General features: G+C 30.1%; 1 protein-coding gene and 2 pseudogenes across 2 annotated transcripts; 1 reads left to right on the plus strand and 2 right to left on the minus strand.

Annotated features, from left to right (window-relative positions):
- Positions 1-13642: 13642 nt before the first annotated feature.
- On the plus strand, positions 13643-15253 carry LOC111291090 (anaphase-promoting complex subunit 8 pseudogene; annotated as a pseudogene).
- Positions 15254-15735: 482 nt separating this feature from the next.
- On the minus strand, positions 15736-17151 carry LOC111291091 (uncharacterized). The gene is made up of 3 exons (XM_022882670.2): positions 17067-17151; positions 16852-16940; positions 15736-16060 (listed from the first exon to the last, which is right to left on the minus strand). The coding sequence occupies exons 1-3, from the start codon at positions 17091-17093 to the stop codon at positions 15913-15915; spliced, it is 264 nt and encodes an 87-aa protein (XP_022738405.1). The 5' UTR covers positions 17094-17151; the 3' UTR covers positions 15736-15912.
- Positions 17152-18813: 1662 nt separating this feature from the next.
- On the minus strand, positions 18814-22917 carry LOC111290259 (uncharacterized; annotated as a pseudogene). The gene is made up of 7 exons (XR_016346522.1): positions 22205-22917; positions 21652-21703; positions 21020-21103; positions 20099-20163; positions 19793-19951; positions 19526-19684; positions 18814-19210 (listed from the first exon to the last, which is right to left on the minus strand). The product of XR_016346522.1 is annotated as an uncharacterized LOC111290259 (transcript).
- Positions 22918-24483: the final 1566 nt, after the last annotated feature.

Consider the following 24483-nt stretch of genomic DNA (forward strand, 5'->3'; position numbering starts at 1 on the left):
ATGTGTTTACTAATTTTTTTTAATTTATGTACATAATTATTGAAGGTATTTTTTTAGAACAAACGCCTTGAATAATTTTTTCTTAAAATTTTTAAGATTATTAAAGGCGCCTTTCAGTGAAAAACACCTTCAATATTTCAAAACTCAAATTTTAATACGGTTAGTGAAAGCGTTTATTCTAGAAAAATGCCTTCATTAATTCCTTCTAATTTACGTACATAATTATTGAAAGCTTTTTTTTAGAACAAACACCTTCAATAATTTTTTCTTAAAATCTTTGAGATTATTAAAGGCATCTTTCAGTGAAAAACGCATTCAATTTTTCATAACTCAAAATTTAAGATGTTTAATGAAAGCGTTTATTCTAAAAAAATGCCTTCACCAATTTCTTCTAATTTACATACATAACTATTAAAGGTATTTTTTTAGGATAAATACCTTCAATAATTTTCTTTTAAAATTTTTGGGATTATTAAAGGCATCTTTCAATGAAAAATGCCTTCAATTTTTCACAACTCAAATTTTAAAATATTTAGTAAAGGCATTTATTCTAGAAAAATACCTTCACTAATTCTTTCTAATTTACATACATAGTTATGGAAGGTATTTTTTTAGAATAAATGCCTTCAATAATTTTCTCTTAAAATTTTTGAGATTATTAAAGGCGTCTTTCAGTGAAAAACGTCTTCAATTTTTTACAACTCAAATTTTAAGACGTTTAGTGAAGGCTTTTATTCTAGAAAAATACCTTCACTAATTCTTTCTAATTTGTGTACATAATTATTGAAGGTGTTTTTTTGAAAACAAACGCCTTTAATAATTTTCTCTTAAAATTTTTGAGATTATTAAAGGCGTTTTCCAATGAAAAATGCCTACAATATTTCACTACTCAAATTTTAAAACGGTTAGTGAAGGTGTTTATTCTAGAAACGTCTTCACTAATTCTTTTAAATTTTTGTACATAATTATTGAAGGTAATTTTCTACTGAAAACGCCTTCAATAATTTTTGTTTAGAATTATCAAAGGTGTTTTTTGAGGAAAAACACCTTTAATAATTTCCTTTGAAAATTACTTTTTAGATTACTAAAGGCGTCTTTTAGTAAAAAATGCTTTCAATAATCTTCAAATAAAATTTTAAATGGATTATTGAAGGTATTTTTTTCAAAAAAATACCTTTAATAATAAATTTTATATTCATTCCCTATCTTGGACATCAGAATCATAAACTGTTAGTATACAGAATTAAAAGCTACATTAATCAAGCAAACTAAACCCACAAACAGATATCTATCAGACTTTTGGTTTTTTTATCCCTATTGTTGCCACTGACCTTCAACAAATCAATGGTGCGTACATCTCTGTTTATCGATATGTCTTTGTAATTTTTTTATTGTATTATTTATATTATTCAATAGAGTTATATTTTTCGATTCCTTACTATTTATATATGAATATATATTTTTATTAATTTTTTCGTAAGCATAGTCGTCCAAGCATCTATCATTGCATGTATGTTGTTTCTGTGTGTTTTTTATTAATAATATGGTTTGCTAAACCTTGTTGTGTGATATTATTTTGCTAAATGATATTGTATGATATTGGTATGCTGAATCGTATGCTGAATGGTGTTTCTAAGTGGTTTGCTAAAGGGTGTGTCTGAGCACATTGCTGATTGATTTATTGAATGGTGTTTCTGTATGTAGTATGGTATTGGTTGTATTTAATTACGTACAGTGTTAAATTTAGACGGTCATTTTGTGTAATTCGTATAATTATGATCAAAATTATTGGTATTATGAACTCCAAACAACATCATTCTCTTTCTATTAAACATGCAAAAAACACACCTGTAAGCCAAAAACAAAAGGAAAAGGGCCCAAATAAACAAATTAAAATGAGTGACACAAAAATTCACCTTGACTTCATCCAAAGTTGGCAGTTATGTCTAAAGGAGCTGCCAATATGGCTACTCATATTGGAGCCATTGTTCGTCGTAGGATTTCAATTACGTACATCGATTGGCGATGAGTTTTTGATGATCTAAATGATGATATATGGCAGTCGGTTGTGTTATGTTTATTCAACTATTTCGTAAAATTTGTTAAATGATCATTTAATTAAAATTCAATGTGTTCTTACTAATTATGTTAAATAATTTAGGAATGGTTCGACGTCCCAATTGATTGTAAAAAAATTATGTTACAATCTACTGGAAAAGCATTTAAAGACTTTAAAAGTATATTGACAACCTAATATATTTTACTGTTGGCTGATCAAAGCGATGTATTGATTGTTCCATCTGCGACATATGCAAATGTGATAAGTGTTGAAAATTGGATAAATTTTATTCGATATTGGGTTTCAAAAGATTTCTCAGTACGTAAACCCATCACCAAAAATATTGTTTATAAGTCTTTATGCAATATAGTCTTTGTTCTTCATATGTGATTGACGTAATTTTTTTCTTTTGTAGAAAATCAAAGAAAATTAATGGAACATTCGGGCCAAACAACAATATCACCATCAGACAGCGAGAAATGGATATACAAATGTGAGGTATGAGCTTATATGTATTCACACATTTATTTTATACTCATTAATGAATATATATGAACATTCATTTCATACATTTTGATTCTTTTATTACAGTAATTTAATAAGAATCAGTGAGCATTGGCATCTAAAATTTTCAGATGAATGTCTGAAAATAAGGATATCTAAGAAAGGATGGATTCTTTGTAGATGAAGCAACCAAAGAAATGACAAAAAAGATTATATGTATAACTATTTTTTTAATATAATGTATGATTGACATTGTGGTTGTATGCATGATTGTATACTAACTTGTATAGATTTGTTGTTACAACTTATCTTATTATTGTCTTTAAGGATGATTATGCTGTCAAAGTCAAATTTGGTGAACTGATAACCCAGTATGGTGAAGATCCTTTTTGTTTTTAGCATTAAGCGCTAAAGAAAAGCCTGGTCGGGTTCGTGGGGTTGGTAAATTTGTCTTGTCATCAAAATTTTTTAGTAATCAACACAGACCTCGTGAATGAGAAATGCATAATATGAAGCAATCATTAAGCAACAACAGTAATGAATTGATGATCAGGAGCAATACCTCAATGAGCAATAGCAAAGACTCACTGCTTTGGAGTCCATGTTAGCAGCAATGCAGCATAACATGCCATTAGGCCGATCTGATAGCATCGTCCATGTAGGACAAGCTTTCGTTGTAAGTAAAGAAGCGAACCCATCCTCCGTTACCACCCAAGAAGTATGATTTTATTTATAATTTTAATATTAATTTATTTATTATATTTATTGATTTGGTTTTAATACTTATATTTCATTAAATATTGTAGCAGGATGTTGAAACTTACAGTATGACCCTTATTCAAGCTACTATGGATGAGTTATCCAAATATTCGCTAGAGTATTTATCCAAAGGAAACTTCATAACCATTGAGTCTGAGAAAGGGTTATTTGATAAACCATCATTTTTTTCATTGGTGTAGAGGAGGTTAAAGAATTTTGTGAACTGGATAAATTATCAGCTGTTGATATTGTTGCTTATATGAGATTAGCTTATAAATACAAATATGTACATTCAATATGTATTAATCTATATTAGGGTGTAATACTAAATAGCAGTGTTGATTATTATCGTGCAACTTCCTATATAGAAAGCTCAAAGGAAGACAGTTAACCAACAGATTTAGATTCGTTTACCCCAACTTCATTAGTGAACAGAGTGGCACAGTCACTTATCATGCTAATCATGTGATTGAATGCATGAAAAGATTGGCTGATTATTATTTGCTCACATATAATACGCAGTAAGTTATATTACAATATTACCCAAATCTGATCTGATGTGTAATCTGAGTATATCATTGTTATTATTTTACAGTCATCATTGGGTGCTTATTGTGGTTGACACCAAATCCTTAACGTCATACTTACTTAATTCAGTTAATCCAACGGCGATGCCTAACCCCTTTATTCAAACTTATATAAAGAAGTATTGCACTTTATTATATTATATATCTTATGTTTCTTCATAAGTAATTTTCTTTATGTATTAAGTAATTTTTTTTTTCAATTTAGGATAGTATCTGCATTCGATAAGAAGATAAAAAAATTGAAATGGGTGTCATTATCGATAAATGTGAAACTTATTCTTTTATGCTGAGTTTATGTAGATAAATGTTTCCTAAACCCACTCAATTTAATTTTCAGGTACCTCGTTAACCCAGTAATACTAAATATGGATATTATGTCTTTCGTTTTATGTGAGAGGTAGTGTTAGATGATTTTATGATCAAATCATACAAGGTTAGTATAAATTTCATAAACTTGTTATATCTTCAAAAAAATAAAAAGGTACATTATGTTCTCATTTATTAACATTTACTTCTGATTTTTTTTAGTGAGAAAGAGTAAAGAAACCTTCATGAAAGAGGAACTGGATGAAGTCCATAAAGAATGGTGTGAGTATGTATTATCATTTATCAATGTTGATAAACCTTGAGGTTAGACATTGTTGGTTGAATGTAAATATATGAGGAATAAATTTTTATAATGTTTTTAACATGCCATGTTGAATGAAAACTTTAAGTTTGTACATTGGGGTATTGGTTTAATATTATTGATATACTTAATATGAATACACTATGTGTACTTAATATATTATTGAGTACAATTATTTCATAAAGGTATATTAATATGACAACATTATTAGTTTTAATTTAGAATGTGTAGTCAATTTATTAAAATACAACAATGTTTATTATGTAAATTCCAAAATGTAATTCGTAGTATCACATATATAAACCAAATATTTTATGGGCATAAACCTATAACTGACTTGACATATACAATATCAAATATATTTTTTTATGGGATTAATGAAGGTATTTTTAGCAAGAAAACATCTTGAATCATCCCTAACAAAATGTTATTGAATGTGTTTTTAACTAAAATCACCTTTAATAATCTCACCTAAAAATATATTGTGTAGAATATTAAAGGTATTTTAGGAAAAAAAAATGCTTTCAAGAATTCGTACCAAATATTGTGTATGGATTATTGAAGGTATTTTTGAAAAAAAATCACCTTCAATAATTTCTGTTAAAAATTTATTTATTGGATTATTGAAGGCGCTTTCACCTAAAAACGCCTTCAAAAATCTGTTTCATATTTTTTCTATGAATTATTAAAGGCATATTTAGCAAGAAAATGTCTTGAAAATCTCTAACAAAATGTTATTAAAGGCGTTTTTTACCAAAATCGCCTTCAATAATCTCACCTAAAATTTTATTGTGTGGAATATTAAAAGCATTTTAGGCAAAAAATGCCTTTAAGAATCCGTTTCAACTTTTTTGTATGAATTATTGATGGCATTTTAAAAAAAAATTACCTTCAATAATACCAACTAAAAATTAATTAAATGGATTATTAAGGGCATTTTCCTACCATTAATGTATTAAACAATCCATAACAAAATGTTATTGAATGCATTTTTGAAAAAAACCACCTTTAATTATTCGACCATTCAAATTTATTATCTGGAATATTAAAAACATTTTGAGCCAAAAACACCTTCAAGAATCCATTCTAACTTTTGTCTATGGATTATTGAAGGTGTTTTTGACAAAAATCACCTTTAATAATCCTAACTAAAAATATTGGATTATAGAAAGTGAGTTCAGCCAAAAACGCCTTGAAGAGTCGATTTCATATTTTTCCTATGAATTATTAAGGGCGTTTCTCTGCAAAAAAAATGCCTTCATATTCTCTTCAAAAATTTTTAAAGCAATTAGTGAAGGCATTTTTGCCAAGAAAATGCATAGAATAATCAATTACAAATAATCTTTGTAAAAACCCAAAAAAAGCTAAAGGGATGGATCGAACCTACCACATTATGGTTAACATCCATACGATCCTAAAATTTTGATATAATATTTATTGAATGCACTTCTAACCAAAAACGCCTTCAATAAGCTTGTGAAATTTTTTGGTGGAATTATTAAAGGCGTTTATTGTAGAAAACATCTTTAATAATCGCATACATTTTTTTATGAGGGGATTATTGAAGGCATTGTTTGTCAAAAATGCCTTCAGTAATTTCCTATTAATTTTTTTAACGGGATTATTCAAGCCATTTTCTGTCAAAAATGCCTTTAGTATTCACTCAAATTTTTAATGCAGGATTATTCAAGGTATTTTAGTTGAGAAACGCCACTAATATCAAGTCTTTGGTGGTATTTATAAGTAACAACACCGCTATTTGAATATTTAGTGACATTTTGATAATAAACGCCTTACGTTTTATAAAAAAAACGAAAGCTAGTGGCGTTTGTAAGTAAAATGCCGCTACAAAACTGCCACTAATCTTTCATTTTCTTATAGTGAAAATACCTTGCAAATATATTAGTAATGATGCATAATCATCCAATTATGCACATAATAAATATAGAAACATACAATTAAATATCATTCAAATATAATATTAATCATGCAATAATATATAACATCATATCATGCAAAAAATATAAAATCATGCAATAATAATAATAATAATAATAATAATAATAAATAACTATGCAAATAAATATATTAATAATAATACAATCACACAAATAAATACATTAATAATCATGCAATTAATAATGTATATCATGCAAATAAACATGCAATTAAATGTGTAATCATGCAAATAATAACATTAATAATCATGCAAATAAACATTCAATTAAATATATAATCATGCAAATAAACATGCAATTAAATATAATATCATGCAAATAATAATACATAAATCATGCAAAAAATATATAATCATGCAAATAATAATATATAAATCATGCAATCATGTAAATATTAATATACAAACAATGCAAAATATGCAATTAAATATATAAAAGTTATGCAAAAATCATAAAAAAAAAAAAGCAAACATTACTTCAATGGATCATAGATTCCAACAAATTTTCACCTTTCAAAAACTTATGTTTCCTACTATAAATTTTAGTCTTCCTTCCAAAAACTTCAACTAGATCTTTTTGCAAAAATGTTTTGCTTGATTGTTTTTTCTTTATTGATTCAAAACTTTGCCTAAATTTTTTCTCTTTTCAATGATCTCTGTTTGATTTTGAAGTGAATTGCTTTGAGGCCCCCCTTTGATCACATATATATTCAAGTTCATTATATAGGAATTGAATGCTTTTTTATTTGGAAGAAATTAATTCAACCGAATCTAAAATTTTTCTTCAAATTTTATTCTCTTAGTAATCTTTCTTTTTTTTCAATAGATTGAGTCTAAAGCCTTTTTGAAATTATTTAACCATTAAAGTTAAAATCTCAGATAGAATCTATGAGTTGAATTGAATCCAAGATTTTCTATATAAAATCCCACTTTTTTTTACTTTTTACCCCTTTTTTAACCAATTGACTTTGACTCTTTTGATTAAAAAACAAAAATTAAACCAAAAATTAAACTAAAAAAATTCAAATACAAATAAAATTTAGGGCTTAATCTTTAGGCCCAAAATTCACTTTTCCAATTAAGACTCAATTGCATAATCAAAATTAAAATTTGAAACCTAATAAATTTTGAAAAATCTCTAGACAAAATAAGGTGTCTATAAATGGTAACAAATCTATGACAAAGCTAGGGGTACTTAATTTAAGGCAAGATTTTTTTTTATTTCAACCGAAAACCCAATCAAAGTTTTTTACTTTTCTTCCTTTGATTGTCAATTTTGAAGTTAGGGTTTTATATTTGTACAAAATCATACCCCTTTTCAATAAATCTTTTGTTTACCCTTTTAAGTAAAGTCACACCCTTTTAGAGTGTTTGGTTATTGAGAAAATCACCCTCATCGCAACCTCTTAGGCCTATTAGCCTTTCTGTGAAAAGACCAATTGAATCCAAAACTAGCAGTTGTTCTCTCAAGCACATTATTCAATTGTCGCCATCGAGTACGAGTCCATTCGAATAAACGGTGAGATTAGTTTTGGTGAGATTGAAAGCAATGGTAAAGATGAGATTAGTTACTATAACATTATGAGTGATTAATGTAACAGTGAGATTAAAATCAGTAGTGAAATATTTGTTTGAATATAAAAGTAACAGTGACAATGTAGTAAATTATAGTGTGAAAATAAAATAACCATTAAGTATATTAAATTTAAATTTATATAAAATAAAAAAATTAAATTATTAGACATTTATGAAATTAGTAAATAATTAAAAATTATTAAAATTATTTTTATGTTAAATAATAATTTTTAATAAATAATTAATAATTAATAAAAATATAATAATATATCAAATATTTTTAAAAAAATTGATTACAAATTAATGATAATTTAGAAAAACATAATAATTATTTTTATATTGAAATAATAATTATTTTCATTTAAAATAGTTTTAAGAGAATAAAAGAAGTAGATGAAGAAATGCCAAATGACATAAGTGCACAATATTTTAAAAAGTTATAAAAAAAAAAGGTAAAACAGTGTCTTTTTTGGAAAAAAAGACCAAAGCCTCTTATCTCCAGTAAACTTTTGAAGCGATGATGGAAATTTTTGTGCTCAATTACACATGATCGATCTACACGCTGTTGAAATAATACCAGATAGTCTCTACTACCGGAGAGCCCAACCAAAATAACCCTCATTTGGTACAACTGAAAAATGGATTCACTGATTTTAAGGGATGGATGTTGGGGGAGGTTTGTACTGAAAAGGTGTGAAAAAAGGTATTGGAAGTGAGGTTGGAGGATTGTATGGTTGAAATGGATAAGGAGTATAGGCTTGGTAATGAGTGTCATGCATGCCTGTGTGAAATGGTGTGAAGATATTGTAACTAGAGGCTGCCTAGGCAACCCTTCACTACCAGATGGCATATAGAGTTCAAGATCATGCCATTAACTTACCTCTTTCACACTCTAGTGATGCTGTTTTTGTCAAAATGGAAGTATCCAAATGATTCATCACGGTGCAATTGCACAAAAAAATGTTAAACAAACCAAGACGAAAGATTAGTCAAATTCTAATGCAACATACAACTGCACAAACTCCATTTAAAGGAATGAGAGAGATTAAGGATAAGTTTTGGGAAAAAGATAAAAGTTTGAAAAGCTTTGCCAGATAGCAGTGATAATGAGAATTATGGTCATATTCATGAAGGTGTCGGTGATAATTCGGGTTTAGGCTAACTAAGTATTGAAAATTTTTGTTTCAACTAAGTTTCGCAAGATAAAATGCCTCTCAAGTTCTTTTCGCTTCGACTAGTTAAAGGATGAAAAAAAGACGTCTTTTGTACCTAATATTTTTTCAAAAAAATCATCATCTGCAAGTGACAATCGAAAATGATAAATGAGTCTAGCACCGGATTCTTACTGCATTGTCATGATGGTGGCTACGAAAATTTTGAATAATTAGGAAAAGAGAGGTGTGAGAGAGAACTAATGGAGACAAAAGTTTTTTTATTATTTTTTTAGAAAAAATGAGTTTTTAAATTTGAGAGAGATCAAAATTTTTAGAGTTAAATTGTGAAAAACGTAGATGTAAATAATAAAAAATAATACAAAAATAAAAAAAGTAGATAAAAAGATTATTTTTTATAGAATTGAGTGTTGAAAGAAAATTCAAAGCTACAACTTAATATAATTCATTTTTTAGCCCTTCATATAATTAACTGTAGAGTTATGAGATATAATACTTAATTTATTATTGTTGTATGAGTTCAGGAATAATGTTTAACTTTTTTTTTGCCAAATTAACAATCAAGTTTGAATTTTTTTTTTTTTTCAACCATGCTATATTTGGCTAACTTAAGGTGTGTGTGTTTCTTAGTCTTATTTTCATTTAAAAAGATCTTAAACTATTTCATGTCAATAACATTTAATTTTTATTCAAATAAAATAACACGTTTAGTCTTGAATTTAATAATTATCTAAATGTTTAATTTCAAATTGAGCAATTAATATTTTTTTATTTGTATACAAATAAGTTTTTATTTCAAACAATATATTGATTTATATCAAAGTTTTATTTAGATACAAATTAAAGGCTAATGGCTTACTTTGATATAAATTAAAAATTAATGAGTTATTTAAGTACAAATTAAAGATCAAAGATTTGTTTAGGTGCAATTAAAATATATAAACTTACTTAAATAAAATGATAAAGTTAAGAGACTTTTTAGTATATTAGCATTTGCAATTTTATTTTTTATCACATTTGATTTACATTTTAAGCATATTTATGAAATAAAATGTTAAAATAATTAAGGAAAATTATTTAATATGAATTATGCCGAAGTTTTTAAACTACACTTGGGGTTAGAGTTGACATATATCACTTATGATGTATAAAATAATTTTATAACCTAGGATATATAAAATAATTTTATAGTTGTGATAAAATTGGTCAAAATTTTATTATTATCATTTTACTTAAAAATAATGGTCAAAATTGAGTTCCTTTAACTCAATAAATCAATAAGTAATAAATATAATGAGATGATGGGAGTAATAAAAAAAATGTCGATAAAGCATTGGCTTAGAGAAAGTTTTAGGATCTTGAGGTTTTATATTCAAATTTTATGGTATATTTGAGTTTGTTGATTAGATTGTTTATAATTATAACTAATACTTATAATTTTCTTTAAAAAAAAAAACACAAGATAAATTTTCAACTTCATTGTAGAGTTTTTTTTAAAAAAAAAAAAAAAAAAAAAACTCTACCAACCACATATGAAATAATAATTTCGCTAATTAAACTCCACATTTATTTTTGATACATTAGTAGTTGAATTTTTTTCAACTTCACAAACAATGTTAAGAAGTTATGACATATTTTATTTATTTTTTAGTTAGTTTTTAAATATATATTAAAGGACATATGTTACCTTATTAATTGTATTTATAGAATCTAAAAATTCCACTTAATTTGGGTTCGAAGTTTGGCTTTTGCTCTTCTTTCAATATGCCTTTTTGATGACGAAGTTATGTTCTTAATGCTCCACTTTCTCAATGAGGTGCAATCTGCCATTAGAATTTTACAGAATCTCTACTTGTTGTCTTTGAGCAATGAATCTTTGATTGGTTTTTATTTTCAGGGCAGCAGAACAGCTTGTGGGAATTGAGCAAGACCCGGCAAAGTTCACACCTTCAAATACAAGATTCCAGCGTGGCAGCTCAAGTATTCGCAGAAGGTTCCGGACCAACGAGATCACTTCGACACCTCCAACTGGTGTTGCCTATGTGTGCGCTCCAATAATGGAGGAAGATGAATCAATATATGGTGACTTCTGGCAAAGTCATGCTTTGACTTCTGGCAAAGTCATGCTTTGACTGCCGGCAGTATAGGAGAGACGCTCAGGTGCTTCGGGATCAAACTAGAAAGGGATCTGTGCTTTTCTTCTTGTTTGTTTATTTCTCATTGTATCATTTTGTAGTAATTTAAATCACTTGTTGTTTTCATGACCCCTGGTTTTGATAATTGTGTAAAATTTAGTGATGATGTGACAGTTATTTTCATGTGTAATGTTCAATAAGCCTTAGTTGACCATATCTCTCTTTAGTAAACATTTGAAAAACACTGGATTTAATGAAAAAGAGCTTCATTTGTAGCTCTAGCACATATTAATAACGGCATCTTATTTTATGTGGAAGCTTATGCAGGAGAATTTCTGAGGTGGTTAATTATTCAGCATCAATGAAGAAGATTGTCTTGAAGATTGTCCTCACGCTAAAGTACAAAAATTGGGGTGACCCAAGTAGTTGATTTGGAAATTTATGTTACCCCATTTTCCCTCTTTTTGGGGCTTAATGGAGAAATTTCGTGACTTGGTTGAGGGAGGAGGGAAATAACATTGATCTTTGCATAAGTATATGTCCTCCCCAACTAGATTAAACTTATATCATGACACCCTTTCGTGATCTTTTGTTTTATGCTTGTTTACCGCCTTTTATTCTTATTTTGTTAATGATTTTGTTTCCATTGCTTGATTAAAATTTTAAAACGCATGCATGGATGAGCAATTTATGTGCTTCCTATCTTGACTAGCATATGAAAAATACTGTTTTGATCCATCACAAGTCTATATGAAAGTATTGATGTGTGGTCGTTAAAGTTGCTCGTCATCTAATAACGTTGAATTGCTCGAGAAACTGTGAAGAATACCTAGTAACTATGTGCTGTAGTTTTGGACTGACTGTTAAAATCTATATCAAACTTAGTAAAACCTAATCTTGGCATTCATTAAACCTCAAATATCAAAGTACAAGTCATATGGTGTATTACATTTGTTATGTCCTACCGTCAACTTAACAAGAGTGACCATCATACTTGTCAAGTCAACACACACCCAATTGCCACGTCACTTGTCCAAAGTGGTTAATACTCAGGCTCTTCGTCCGCCATAGTTATTCATTTACTTGAGTTGCTCATCTGCTCGGATCTCCTGGCTTATACGAATTGATCGCCCATCAGGGTAACTCGTCTAACTATTTCCACCAATATCCTATCAACGAGTCATCCCCATATAGATCACTTAATCTGGGATCATTAAATGCCACTAACTCATAATCTACATGAGTGAACTTCCCATCAATCGCCTTTAACTCATGTCCCATCACCAGCTATATTTTATATATAAGGTAAAAAGAAATCTAGGTACATTATTTTGAACCTTCTTATTGAAGCTTCTTTACCTTCTCTTTGCAACTCTCATTTCTTCTCTTAACTCTTAACTCTATGCTATACCTTGCTGACTTAAGCGTTGGAGTTCATCCCGAATATCAAACTCCAACAACCTTGGCCTGTTTTCTTTATTGCAAGTCCAGTTCCTTCACATCACCATCCGGTTGAGCCGCAACTCACCGCTGCCCAAAATACTCTCAACAACATTTTTGAAGTTGATAGAAGTTGGCATAGAGTTTTTTTGTTGCTAGAAGAAAACTCGAGAGGACCGTAAGAAAGATTTTTAAAAAAGGTTAAAGTGTAAATTGAACGTTAAATTATCACTTTTCACGATTTAGTATTTATAAAAAAAGTTCATGATTTGATGATTTTATCTTACATCTGTTAAGCATTACATATCATTGACTTACAACGTTTTAAAAAATGATGGCATGACAGATATCGACTAAAAAAAATATATCACGTGATATGATTTTATTCGTTGATTTCTCATCACGTTAGCATATTATCAATGGAGTTGATGTTTAAGACAAATGATAAGACAAAGCAAAAGTTGAGATATCAAATGTAATTTTTTTATAAGTATTAAATTATAAAATGTGAAATAATTCAAGAATCAACTTACATATTAACCCCTTTGGAAAGCAGTATTTAGGTTTGTTATTGTAATCCATGAAAAGTGCAAAACCATTACGCAATGCAAAGTTCAGGACTGTGCGTGCCTTTATATTTGAGGGAATATTAAATGGAATAGGGATTTTATTTATTTCCTTGATTTCCTTACTTTTATCTTTTATTTTGGTGTTTAAGTTTGTTTGGTAGATTTCCTCTAGTTCACCTGGCATTCAAGATTAGTTCACAGGGAGGAAGCTCTTATCATTGATGCATGATGAAACTACTTATTGAAATACTTATGTCATTTATTATTAGCATTGAATATAGTAAACATTGTTTATAAGTCATTTATTCTGATACCAATGCTATGTGATGTCTTCAAGCTGTCTTATGTTTCTGTACTTTATTGTTTGTATCTTGGAGGCTGGAGAAAAGCGGAAAGAAGAAGAGATGATAGAACTTGAAGGGCCCCTAGTTAAGATAAAGGCAATCCGCAAAGTTCTAGTGGAATATGTGAATAGTTACCCTTGGAATTGGAGTGCAATCCTTATGCACTATTGTCAACATCTTGAGCAGGCTTAATCTCAGTAATCACTGGATGACTTCTTTCTTGCCAGTGTTTACCAAGAGCTCAGTGGCATAAAGAATCTTTATCAAAATATGAGAATCTACAGGCTAATTTTACATTTATACAGGCTCAAACTGCAAAAGCTCGGTAAGGAAACTTGAACAAGTTGAAGTGATATTTGAAATAACCAATATCGAGTAGAGGACATCGATACATATTCTAATCTGCTCTACACAATGGAATGTTTCTCTACCTTGAGGTAGCTTGCTCGCAGGGTAATTATGACTGATAGATACAGACCTGAATCATTCTGCATTATTGGAAATTATTACAGTTTAAAAAGGCAGCATTAAAAGTCAGTCACGTATTTTAGGAGGGCACTCAAATTGAATAAAAATTATTTATCTGCTTGGACTCTAATGGGACATGAGTATGGCGAGATGAAAAACACTCCAGCTGCAGTTGATGCCTATAGACGGGCTGCGGACATAAATCATCGGGATTATGGAGCTTCGTATGGGTTGGGACAAGCGTATGATGTGATATGCGTGCCCTACTATTCTTTGCATTATTTAAGGAAATCTGTTTTCTTTCAGCCAATTGATCCTCGGTTGTTGATTGCCATGGCTCAATGCTATGAATCTGAACAGCTGCACATGCTTGAGGAGGCCATCAAATGTTACAAAAGGGTTGCAAATTGTAAGGACACAGAAGCAATTGCCCTGATTCGGCTAGCAAAGCTACAGAGAACTTGGCTACCTGAGGAGGTAGCATTCTATTATAAGAAGGATTTAGAAAGAATGGAAGCCGAAGAAAGAGAAAGACCATCTATAGTTGAAGCTCTGATCTTTCTCGCGACACACTTCAAAGCACGGGAGATTTGAAGAAGCAGAGGTGTATTTGTACCCGTCTTCTGGATTATACTGGCCCATTGAGTTTCGTTGTTATTCTTTCTGCATATCGTTCAAAATTACCCATTTTAAGCAAAATTTTCAGATGTTTCGAATGAGTTTTATTTATTTTATTCTTCTGGATTGTGATTATAGGGGAGAGAAACCGCAAAGAGTTTACTTCGGGAGTAATGAGAATAGCACAATCCGGTTTTCCTTACATGGCTGTCGAGTATTTTCATCCCTGATTTTCTCATTCATACCTATAAATGCTTGAAAATCTTTTGAAACACATATACCTTTCCCTTTGGATTTGGGAAACCAAAAGCCAATGAAACCTTTGGGATAGCCAAGTCTAGTTGGCTAATTCTTGGTCTGCAGCACAACGGATGGTCTCGCATGTTTGTAACTTGAAAAAATCCTCACACTAATTCAGCATTTTACCAACAGATCATGTGATTGTTAACCCTCTGTTCTTTTATTGATCACTAAAATTGAGAGTAGCACTCTTTGGTGACCCTCATATTCTTTTTATTGTTGTGTTGTAATATAACAACTTCAAACATGCAGTTACAAGCCTGTATAAACCTTTCAAGGCCGGAGTAAACGTACATTTACAAATGTAATAAGGACTTATAAATCTGATCTCATTGGCTTTGATTGACTAGTGAAATCAGTTGCATAGAAAGGCAGCCAGAGACCATGAAGCATCTAATTTGCTTTCAGTTTGATCTTGCTTTTACGCTGTCATTTTGAGAACAAGATAGTTAGGCTTTTAAGGAAAGCATTTGTTGCCCAAAGTGTGTTATATTTGCCAGGCCACGAGTCATCTTGCACTCAACTCCAAACCAGATTCACAGGACCATATTCTAATAGAAAAAAAAATGCAATTCATATGGTTTCAAAGCATAAGAGCAGAACAATCCAATCCAAAATCATATTGCAAATACAGTCATTCATATAGCTGAAACTAGAAGGAGTTTGAAATTTTCACAGAGCTTATTACCTTTAAAACCACATCAACTAACCAAAATCAACACAAACTTTGAATTACAATAACCAAATAGATTCACTTGGTATTGAAACCTTTCAGCATAAAGCAAAGTGAAGGCTCCTCATTTTGGCTCAGTGAAGAAGCTGTTGACACTGGGCATAATTTCAGGTGCCCTGTTGCGGACATATTTTCTTAGAAAATGTTCAGCATACTTTTCTCCCTCAGAAAAGTTCTCCAAAACCCCAGCTGCCCTGTTCTCCTTGCTTACCCTGATTCAACCCAGACATTATCAGAAGCAATGTATTTTTTTCCCGCACTGAAATTTATTGTCACAATCTTTCATTACGACTCTGTCTGTTCGGTGCTTTTTGTTATTTCCCTCTTGTTTCCTATTCATTTTTTTTTTCTTTTCTTTACCTTCAATTTATCTTCGGCACAAAAAAAATAAATAAATAACAGCATCGACCAAACAAAGCCTAACTATCTCCATTTTTTATGTTCTTTTTTTTGTTTTTCCCAAAAATCAATCTTCCAATTAATTTTGTAAGTAGAGTGAACATACGAAATAGCACATAGTAAATATATTTGGGATTATTTTCCTTTTAACACAAAAATTACCATTTTATATTCTGGAAAAAGGGCCAAAAAAATAAAGCTAAATCAAACATTAATTGACTTTTCCTTCTCCAAATGAAAGGGAAAAAATTATAAAAAAAAAAAAGAAGGAAGTTACCAAATATATAGCTTCGAAAACCGAAACTAGGATTAAAATGAAACTAGATTTATTTTAGCAACATTGAACAACCAGAAACCTTTTATGCAATTCTTGGAATGGAATTCCAAAAAAGCTAAAAATCCGCATGCAAATATGATTGATTTCAACAAAATTCAACATATATCAAATTTACAAATATCTTGTCAACACCTCAAATATTGTTTTGACTAAAAAAAAAAAAGGAAAAGATATCTTACACCAACGGTTATGATTTAAAAAATCATAAATATATTAAATATGCAAAAAAAAAAAAAAAGAAATTGGTAGAGAGAGGGGAAGAGAGACCTGACTTCAGGGTTGAAGCAGATATTGCGCACCAACTGGAAACCGCAGATCCCCACAGCAACACCAACGGCCGCGAACAGCGGATACACCTACGCAGTACACCCCTCTCTTTTATTTAGTATTTCTTCTTATTTATTCATTGGATCTACCAATTTACTAAGCAACAAAAAAGAAAAAAAAAGTGAATAAAATCAACGCTGTGGATCTGAGCTTACCTCAAGCCTCAACCACCGGTTTGCCATCGAGCGCACTGCACGGAAGCGATCAGAGAGTTGCAGCTTTGAAATGAAAGAGAAAGGCAAAAGAAGATGAGAAGGTACGAAGAGTTTTTATTTATCTTGATGACTTATTAGGGCATTTTCTCTTCTTTTTTAAATTATTGGTTGAAGCCGATTGGTTACTAATGAGGATCACAAGTGGCACTTATTCGATGCCGCGTGGACTACAAGAGTGCGATTCGAGGCCCATGATTATAGCATTATTGTCTTCAACTCATATGCTCGCAAGAAAAAACTTGCCTTAACTTATTTTCTTTTTTGATTTTTCTTTACATTGATTTTTAAAACAAATTTATTTTTGTTCATTACTATTGGCAAAATCATAAAATTACAGATTGTTAATTTCAAAAATTTTAAAACATATTTATATTTTAATTATGCATCACTCTAAAAGATAATAATCAAAATTTAATTTGTTTGACCAAAAAGTTAAAGAGTTCATTTTTTAACTAACAACTATGAAATTTTTAATTAGATATTGTCATTTTTTATTTTTAAAAAATTTATTTCGTATATTATCTACAAAAATTTTTAAATTCGTCAATAGAATATCATGTATTAATTACAAATAAAATCAGACGAAAAAAGAATAAAGGTAATTTAAAAAACCATCAAAAGTAGAAACCATGGGCGATTTATTGAATTACAATTCAATAGTATAATAAATGCCGCAAAAAACCATGTGCCACCTAATAGAACCCAAACAAAAAAGGTACAGCAAGCAAGTTGATATTGTCGCGTGGCACGTATGTAAATTTATAATTTCATTTTTATCATATTCATATATTAAATTTATATCAATATTTTAAATATAAAATATTTTTTTATTATTTTTATTAAATTTATATATAATTTTTTATTAAAATTTTTAAATTATATTATTTATACATATATATATATATCATATTTAAAGTTGTCAAAACTACCAATGAGTTGAGCTCTAACGGTAATCACCTCACGCTAATATTTTAAGATTTAGAACCAAATCGGTGACAAATGACCATGTGTGTGCTCTCAGAGTTATTATGAATGGATACGAGACATAAAATTATAACAAAATAAAATAAAATAATATTATGAATATAATTAAATTAAATAATATTATTTTATTTTATATTTATATTTATATTTATATGTACAAAATTTAAAATAAAATAATTTATTCATTAATTAAAATTATTTTTTTAAGTTTATATAATTCAAATTATTAATATAATTTTTAAAAATAAAAAAATATATAAATTCAATCTCAATAGTTTAAAATTAATTTTTTTTACACTAAAAAAATTAATTTTTTTATAATCTTAATTTTTAATATAAATCAAATATCATATAAAATTATTATTATTTTATTCTGTCAATTTTATGTATCAAACCTCACGACTCTACCACGCCTAACTCACAGGATAGTGCTGTTCCCCTGACAAAGACGACAAGAATTAACCGAAAGAACTACCACGTGGCGTGATGCAAGTGTGCGTTAAATCCGACATCAAATGTGTTATTCATGCGTGTACTCAAGTGATTCTGAGCTTAAACACCGCAACTAATAAACTAGTCTTCCGCGTTGAAGCTTAACCCCGGACAATATGCTCCACCGACTATTTGTTTTCTTCTTTCCTTATTCGAGCACAAATTGTCTCCTTTTTCTTTTTTTTTTAATCTTTTGGCAAGCAAACCGCGATACAACTGAAAATAGTCATTGATTACTTCTCCTTGGCTATTGTTTTACTAAATGCAAGGTGAGCATAACCACAGCTAGTCACTAGAAACATATATACAGTTTAAACAAAAAGCAACTTAGTTAAAATTAGGAAAGCTTACACCAATAGTGAACTGAACAAATTACTATTCTTGATTTCTTGTTCGCAACTACAAAAACCAGATGAGAGTTCAAAATCAGATTGAAGCAACATTGTTCAACCTGAGGACTTGAGTTCATCGAGGAACTTACCAGCTTTCCTAGTTCCCGTTGGCATTTTATCCTAGCTTTGCATTCTTAGCACCGCGCAAATTCTATTTGGAGTTCACCGTTCCCACCAAAATTGAGTCCACACTGGTTGATGAGTTGGTTAGGAAGCCTGTGTAAGTAACAGAAAAAGTTAATTTCCTAAACCCATCCTTTTGCACACCAGCAAAGAGACTTTTTGCAAAAAAAGTCAAAAACATGCTTTTCAAAATGCTTTCAAAACTCAATTTCTGAGAGGATGCTTTTAAAGCACAATTTAGGTAAAAACAAGTTTTGGAAGAACATGTTTATATTGAGGTCACAAAAAGCCAATAAGTTTAAAAAAATTTTGACACTGAATGAGTTCGAGAAATATTTTCTTTCACTGTATGAATTTTATCATTAGACTCCCTGATTGGCTGCTGCCATGTTGACATCAGATTATTACCATTTAACGGCAACTGTGCCTGTCTACGCCAACATCCATGATCATTGAGTCAAAGACTGCATTAGTTTGCTACTCCCTTGAAGACTGTGCATCAGTTTGCCACTCCCTCTATTGTTTACATACCCGATCTTGCCAAGAGACTGGTTGCTTTGCTAGCACCTACAAACATATAGAGAATAATTGATCATCTATTGCTCTCGTGGATCCATTCAACGTACAAATACAAATACATACTTGAACAAAGAAAGTACTCTCCAGTCCACTCACCTTCTCATTTAAGAGGCTAGTAGGCAGACCATTATCATCGCTATCCTTTTTAAGGTTTTCCTCCTCTGATTCACTATCTGTAGTAACAGAAAGAGAAACTGTTGATGTCCCAAAAATGGCCTCATCATGAGCTGCTTTAATTTGCTCCTCCCTCTGCGCCTACATATTAACACAACATCAGTTACACTACAGCTGTTGAATTAATTGTCTCACACGAAACTCAAACGACGGACACAGCAGAACTGGAATGCATGAACATCAGATGGAATTTGAAAGATTAGCCTATACAAACAAATGATGCAGCACCTCTATGGCAGAAAATCGAAAGCTCTGACCAATATGCTTGACTAATGCTGCATCATCTTCAGCAACTGCAAACAAGGAGCACGTCAAGTTCTAGTTTGCTCTGTTCACTCCAGAAGTATATGTATTTCAGGCAAAAGGTAAGTCCACTTGAATAGATAAATTCAAATGTGAAGTACATATTCGATGATAACCAACTTAACATCTTTAACTGACAATCATTGGATAACCAACTTAACATCTTTCACTGACAATCACTAGATTCATTGTAAGCACTGCTAATAAACTACATAGTTTCTTCTTAATAATCTAATATTCACAAATTTCAAATTATTATACAATATTGAAGTATTACTAGAAGAAAAGAGGGAAGAGAATGGAGTACAGAGAGGCCTTACATGCTCCTCAGATTTATTGATTTGAAGGGCTAAAGCCATAGATGATTGACTGGCAAGAGGCTTATCAAACTAAGTAGGACTTTCTCAATTGGTCATTCTAGTCGAAAGTGGTGAATTTAGCTTTTTGCCTTCACAAAAATTGAGGGAAACCAGTAAACTTAATTTCATGCTTAGCCTCTACAACTCTGACACCAAGTCAGTTCGAATCCTCCTTTTATTATTTTAACATGTTTTTCTTCCACAGAAATAGATTTGCATCAAGCATATTTGAATTTTGAGTCACTTTTTATCAAGTACCTGATACAAATACTCATCATTACTTATAAGACTTAACAACTGATACGTTTTAAATTTTATAGTAAATAGCCAACCAGGAAAAAAGTAACAACCACCGAGGTTATAAATCCAAAGATCAACCAGCAAGGAACTACTTGTTCATAGACCATAATATCAAATGAGCCTGATAGATTTAACTTCCTAAAATTGTTGTTAAATTACACTTATGAGGCAATGGATAGATGTTAACCTTCAATTTCCTCATCATCAAGAGGAGCATCTTTGTCAAACTCAGACTGTTCCCAACCAGGGCCTTTTGTTGGAACCTTTTCAGCTGCATGTAAAATTTAATTCTTAAGAAATAGGAATCTAGAAAAATCTCTCTCTCTCTCCCTCTCTCTCTCTCTCACACACACACACCCCACAAAAAGACTTGATGACTTGGAATAACTCATAATTTCAGAAGTCGCATAGGTTCTCTGTTCATGAAATTAAGTAACAAACGTATGAAAGAGCAATGAACTAACAGTCCAGCATTTAAATTGCATAAGCATTATCGTCAAAGAAAAGTGCAAGAATGCAACAAATCATCCACAAGACTTCTCTAGCAAACTTTAATTCGAAAAGTACATAGATCACATCTTTATATAAAACGCATCAAGATGAATACAGCTTTCCATTTTTAAGAGTTATTGAACTTCTTTTCTTAAGATCATACTGACTTCCCACAAATAAACTAAGATTGCCACCTCAGCCAAAATAATGCTAAATTGATAGTATCAAACATCAAAAGCTAAATAAGAATGGCACATAGCACTCTCAGGACCCCTTGAAACTCAAAATGAAAGAATGGAAACCCATATGTAAGATAGGACAAACTACCTGTTTCAGCAAGCTGAAGTTTCATCTTGGCTTTAACTCTTTCAGCTGGTGACTGTTGACAAAAGAAATTCGGCTTTTTCATCACTCCTTAAAGCAAAGGACTTATATAGAGAGATATCCAAGCATATTAAAGATAATTGGCAAAGTCACCGAATTAAATTAATTTAAGGAATAGATTCCAGTCCAATCTGCTCACCATAAAGGACTTCTGAAAAATAATTTCCCGATATCAGGCAAATTGGATTAGTATGTTCTCAAATGTTAATTCTTTTTCCCTTTTTCCATGGCATACTAATAACTTTCAAAAAATTCCGTATCCCTTCTAATCATGCTTTCTTATTATATACGGATTGTACACATATTGATAAATTTAACAATAGTATACAATTGTGGCATGAAATAGAGAAAGCGAAGATTAAGCAGCTTGGGAATCTGATTATTTCAAAAAGCAGTTGCAATCATAAATGTAATAAGCTAGAAGAAATACTTTGTGATGAAATTTAAAGGGAAAAAAAAGAGTAAACCCGAAATGAAGAGACTAGAACATTCATACCATCCTATGGTAGCCTTGGATCAATCGCGAATAATCAACAGCGCCATGTTTTTCCTTCTTGGATTTCCCCTCTGTCGCCCCATCCCTCTCTGACCCCCTACACTCCAGTGGAATCAAGCTCCCGCTGCTCCTCCTCTCCGACTTTCGATCTTGACGTGGCCACCTACTCCCGCTTCTCCGCCCCTTTCTGTCTCTATCTCTTTCGCTGAATCTCTCTTTACCCCTGCTTCTGCTTCGCCTCTTCGAATGCCTATCCTTATCTCCATCTCTATCTCTGTCTCAGTCTCTCCCCCTCTCCACGCTGCTTCTCTCCAAAACCCTAGCCTCTCTTTCCGTCCTCTTCTTTAGCTTGTTTTGGATGGATTGAAGTTGAGAGTCTTTCACTAGCTTAGAGGCGGTGGTAGGGCTAGAGGCCCTGTAAGCTGTTGAGGAAGGACGAAGACGAGGAGATAAAAGCTGAGCCTCTTTGCTGAAGCGCATCGTTCTGATCATCGTTGGAGGAGACACCGATGCCTCAAGCCTTTGCGCGTATGCTTGTCGTAGTAAGCCGCCGCCTTTTCTTCTTCCATTTTTGTTAACTGATTTTGTGGACGGAATGGAAGAGTGAGAGCTGAGCGTGGAAAATGAATTTTCAATTTTAATACGATTTCCGTTCACAATTCGTAGGAACCAGTAGTGCACAGTGGAACGACATCGTTGTCTATTGGATTCTTTTTTTGTTTTTTCTTTGCCAATTATTGGATGTGTTATTGTTAATGGCATTTCGACATGTCGGCCTTCCAATACGGATATCGACTTTGTAGCCGAAACCCCCTCAGATTCTTGCTTAAAGGAATCTTACAACCATAAATTTATTTACAAAAATAAAAAATATTTCAATTCTTTGTATAGGTGGATCTATGCCTAAAATTAGGTACTCATTGGACATGCAAAAATTAAAAATTTTGAAAAATAAATTTCCACAAACCTTTTTGTCGATCGAATTGATAAAGTTAGTAATTCTTGACTAAAAGCTCTTTTTTTTTTTTTGCTAATTTGATTAAACGATTATTTAATTACATATATTGATAATAATTTATTTGATTATTAGTAATAATATAATTATGATTTTTTAAGATATAAAAATTTATCATAGACAATTATAATAATATATCAACATATTATTTCAAATTTTTAATATAAATTATAAGTGAACAATTTCAAAAAAAATTTTAAATTCGTCTCAAATTCTTTGAGACACATTTTACCATTGGAGGATATATATAATACAATTTGGTATCATTTGTGGCTTTTCTTTTTTTAGATCAATTGTTGGAAGTGTTAAAAATCCCAATGATAAATATTATTCTAACACATTGATTTCAAATAATAATAAAAAAAATACAAAAGTAATATAAAAAAGCTTAAATAAGGTGAAATATGAAAAAAATAACTAAAACAAAAAACTTAAATTTTTAAATAATTTATAAATTACATCATTGTATATTTTTATGTGATACACACTTAATTATACAAATAAATGAAAAATTTACCAATGTAAATAACACGATAGAATCTAAAATATATAAAATAACAAATATCTTGAAAATTCTTCATCTGATAGTTTTTAAAATCTATCAATGAGTAAAGAAATTTTATAAAAATCCTTAACATAAAGGATTTAATTCATTATTTTATTCATTCTCAGTGAAAAAATTTTGAGTTTAAGTCCTATTAATGATCATTTATTAGAGTTATCTCGAATATATGACTTACAATTATTTATTTTAGACTATCAAATACGACACATCTTATCCTAACCTCAGATATTGAACTGCCTATTTATTCTTGAATTAAAAAAAAATTGTTATTTTATGATGTTCAATATAAAGTAATTTCTTTATAATGAAAGATAATTTAGTCATTGTGATTTGATTAAAGTGTTTAATAGTAATTTTAAAATCTTATATGATAATGATTTTAAATCATTAAAATAGATTAAATTACTATTTCGTAAAGTGATTAGAATCCCAAAAAAAGAAGGGTCTAGTATCAAGGGAAAATGCACTTTTAAATCATTCAAAGAGAAAAATTTACGTTGCCCACCAAAATATGTTTCTCTCTAAATTTATAATTTTATAAACAAACCTTCATTTTTTAAATCATTTTATACAACTTATGTGAACATATAAATAACTTTAAATTATACTAATTAGATTGTTTATACCTTTTATATGAATTCTTATTTTATAAATTGTTCATTTAATAAAAGTTGAAATTGTTGCTTTTTTAAATAATTT

This window comes from Durio zibethinus, chromosome 11, assembly GCF_047325235.1.
Source record: "Durio zibethinus cultivar Kanyao isolate XHJ-2024 chromosome 11, ASM4732523v1, whole genome shotgun sequence".
Lineage (NCBI taxonomy): Eukaryota > Viridiplantae > Streptophyta > Magnoliopsida > Malvales > Malvaceae > Durio > Durio zibethinus.

What these genes read in the sequence shown, in the direction of transcription:
- LOC111291091 (XM_022882670.2), bottom strand. Translation starts at nt 17,093, where the DNA reads ATGGCAAACCGGTGGTTGAGGCTTGAG. An exon ending in ACCGGTGGTTGAGGCTTGAG is followed by an intron (nt 16,941 to 17,066) that starts GTAAGCTCAGAT and finishes TGTACTGCGTAG; the next exon opens with GTGTATCCGCTGTTCGCGGC. An exon ending in TGCTTCAACCCTGAAGTCAG is followed by an intron (nt 16,061 to 16,851) that starts GTCTCTCTTCCC and finishes GGGTTGAATCAG; the next exon opens with GGTAAGCAAGGAGAACAGGG.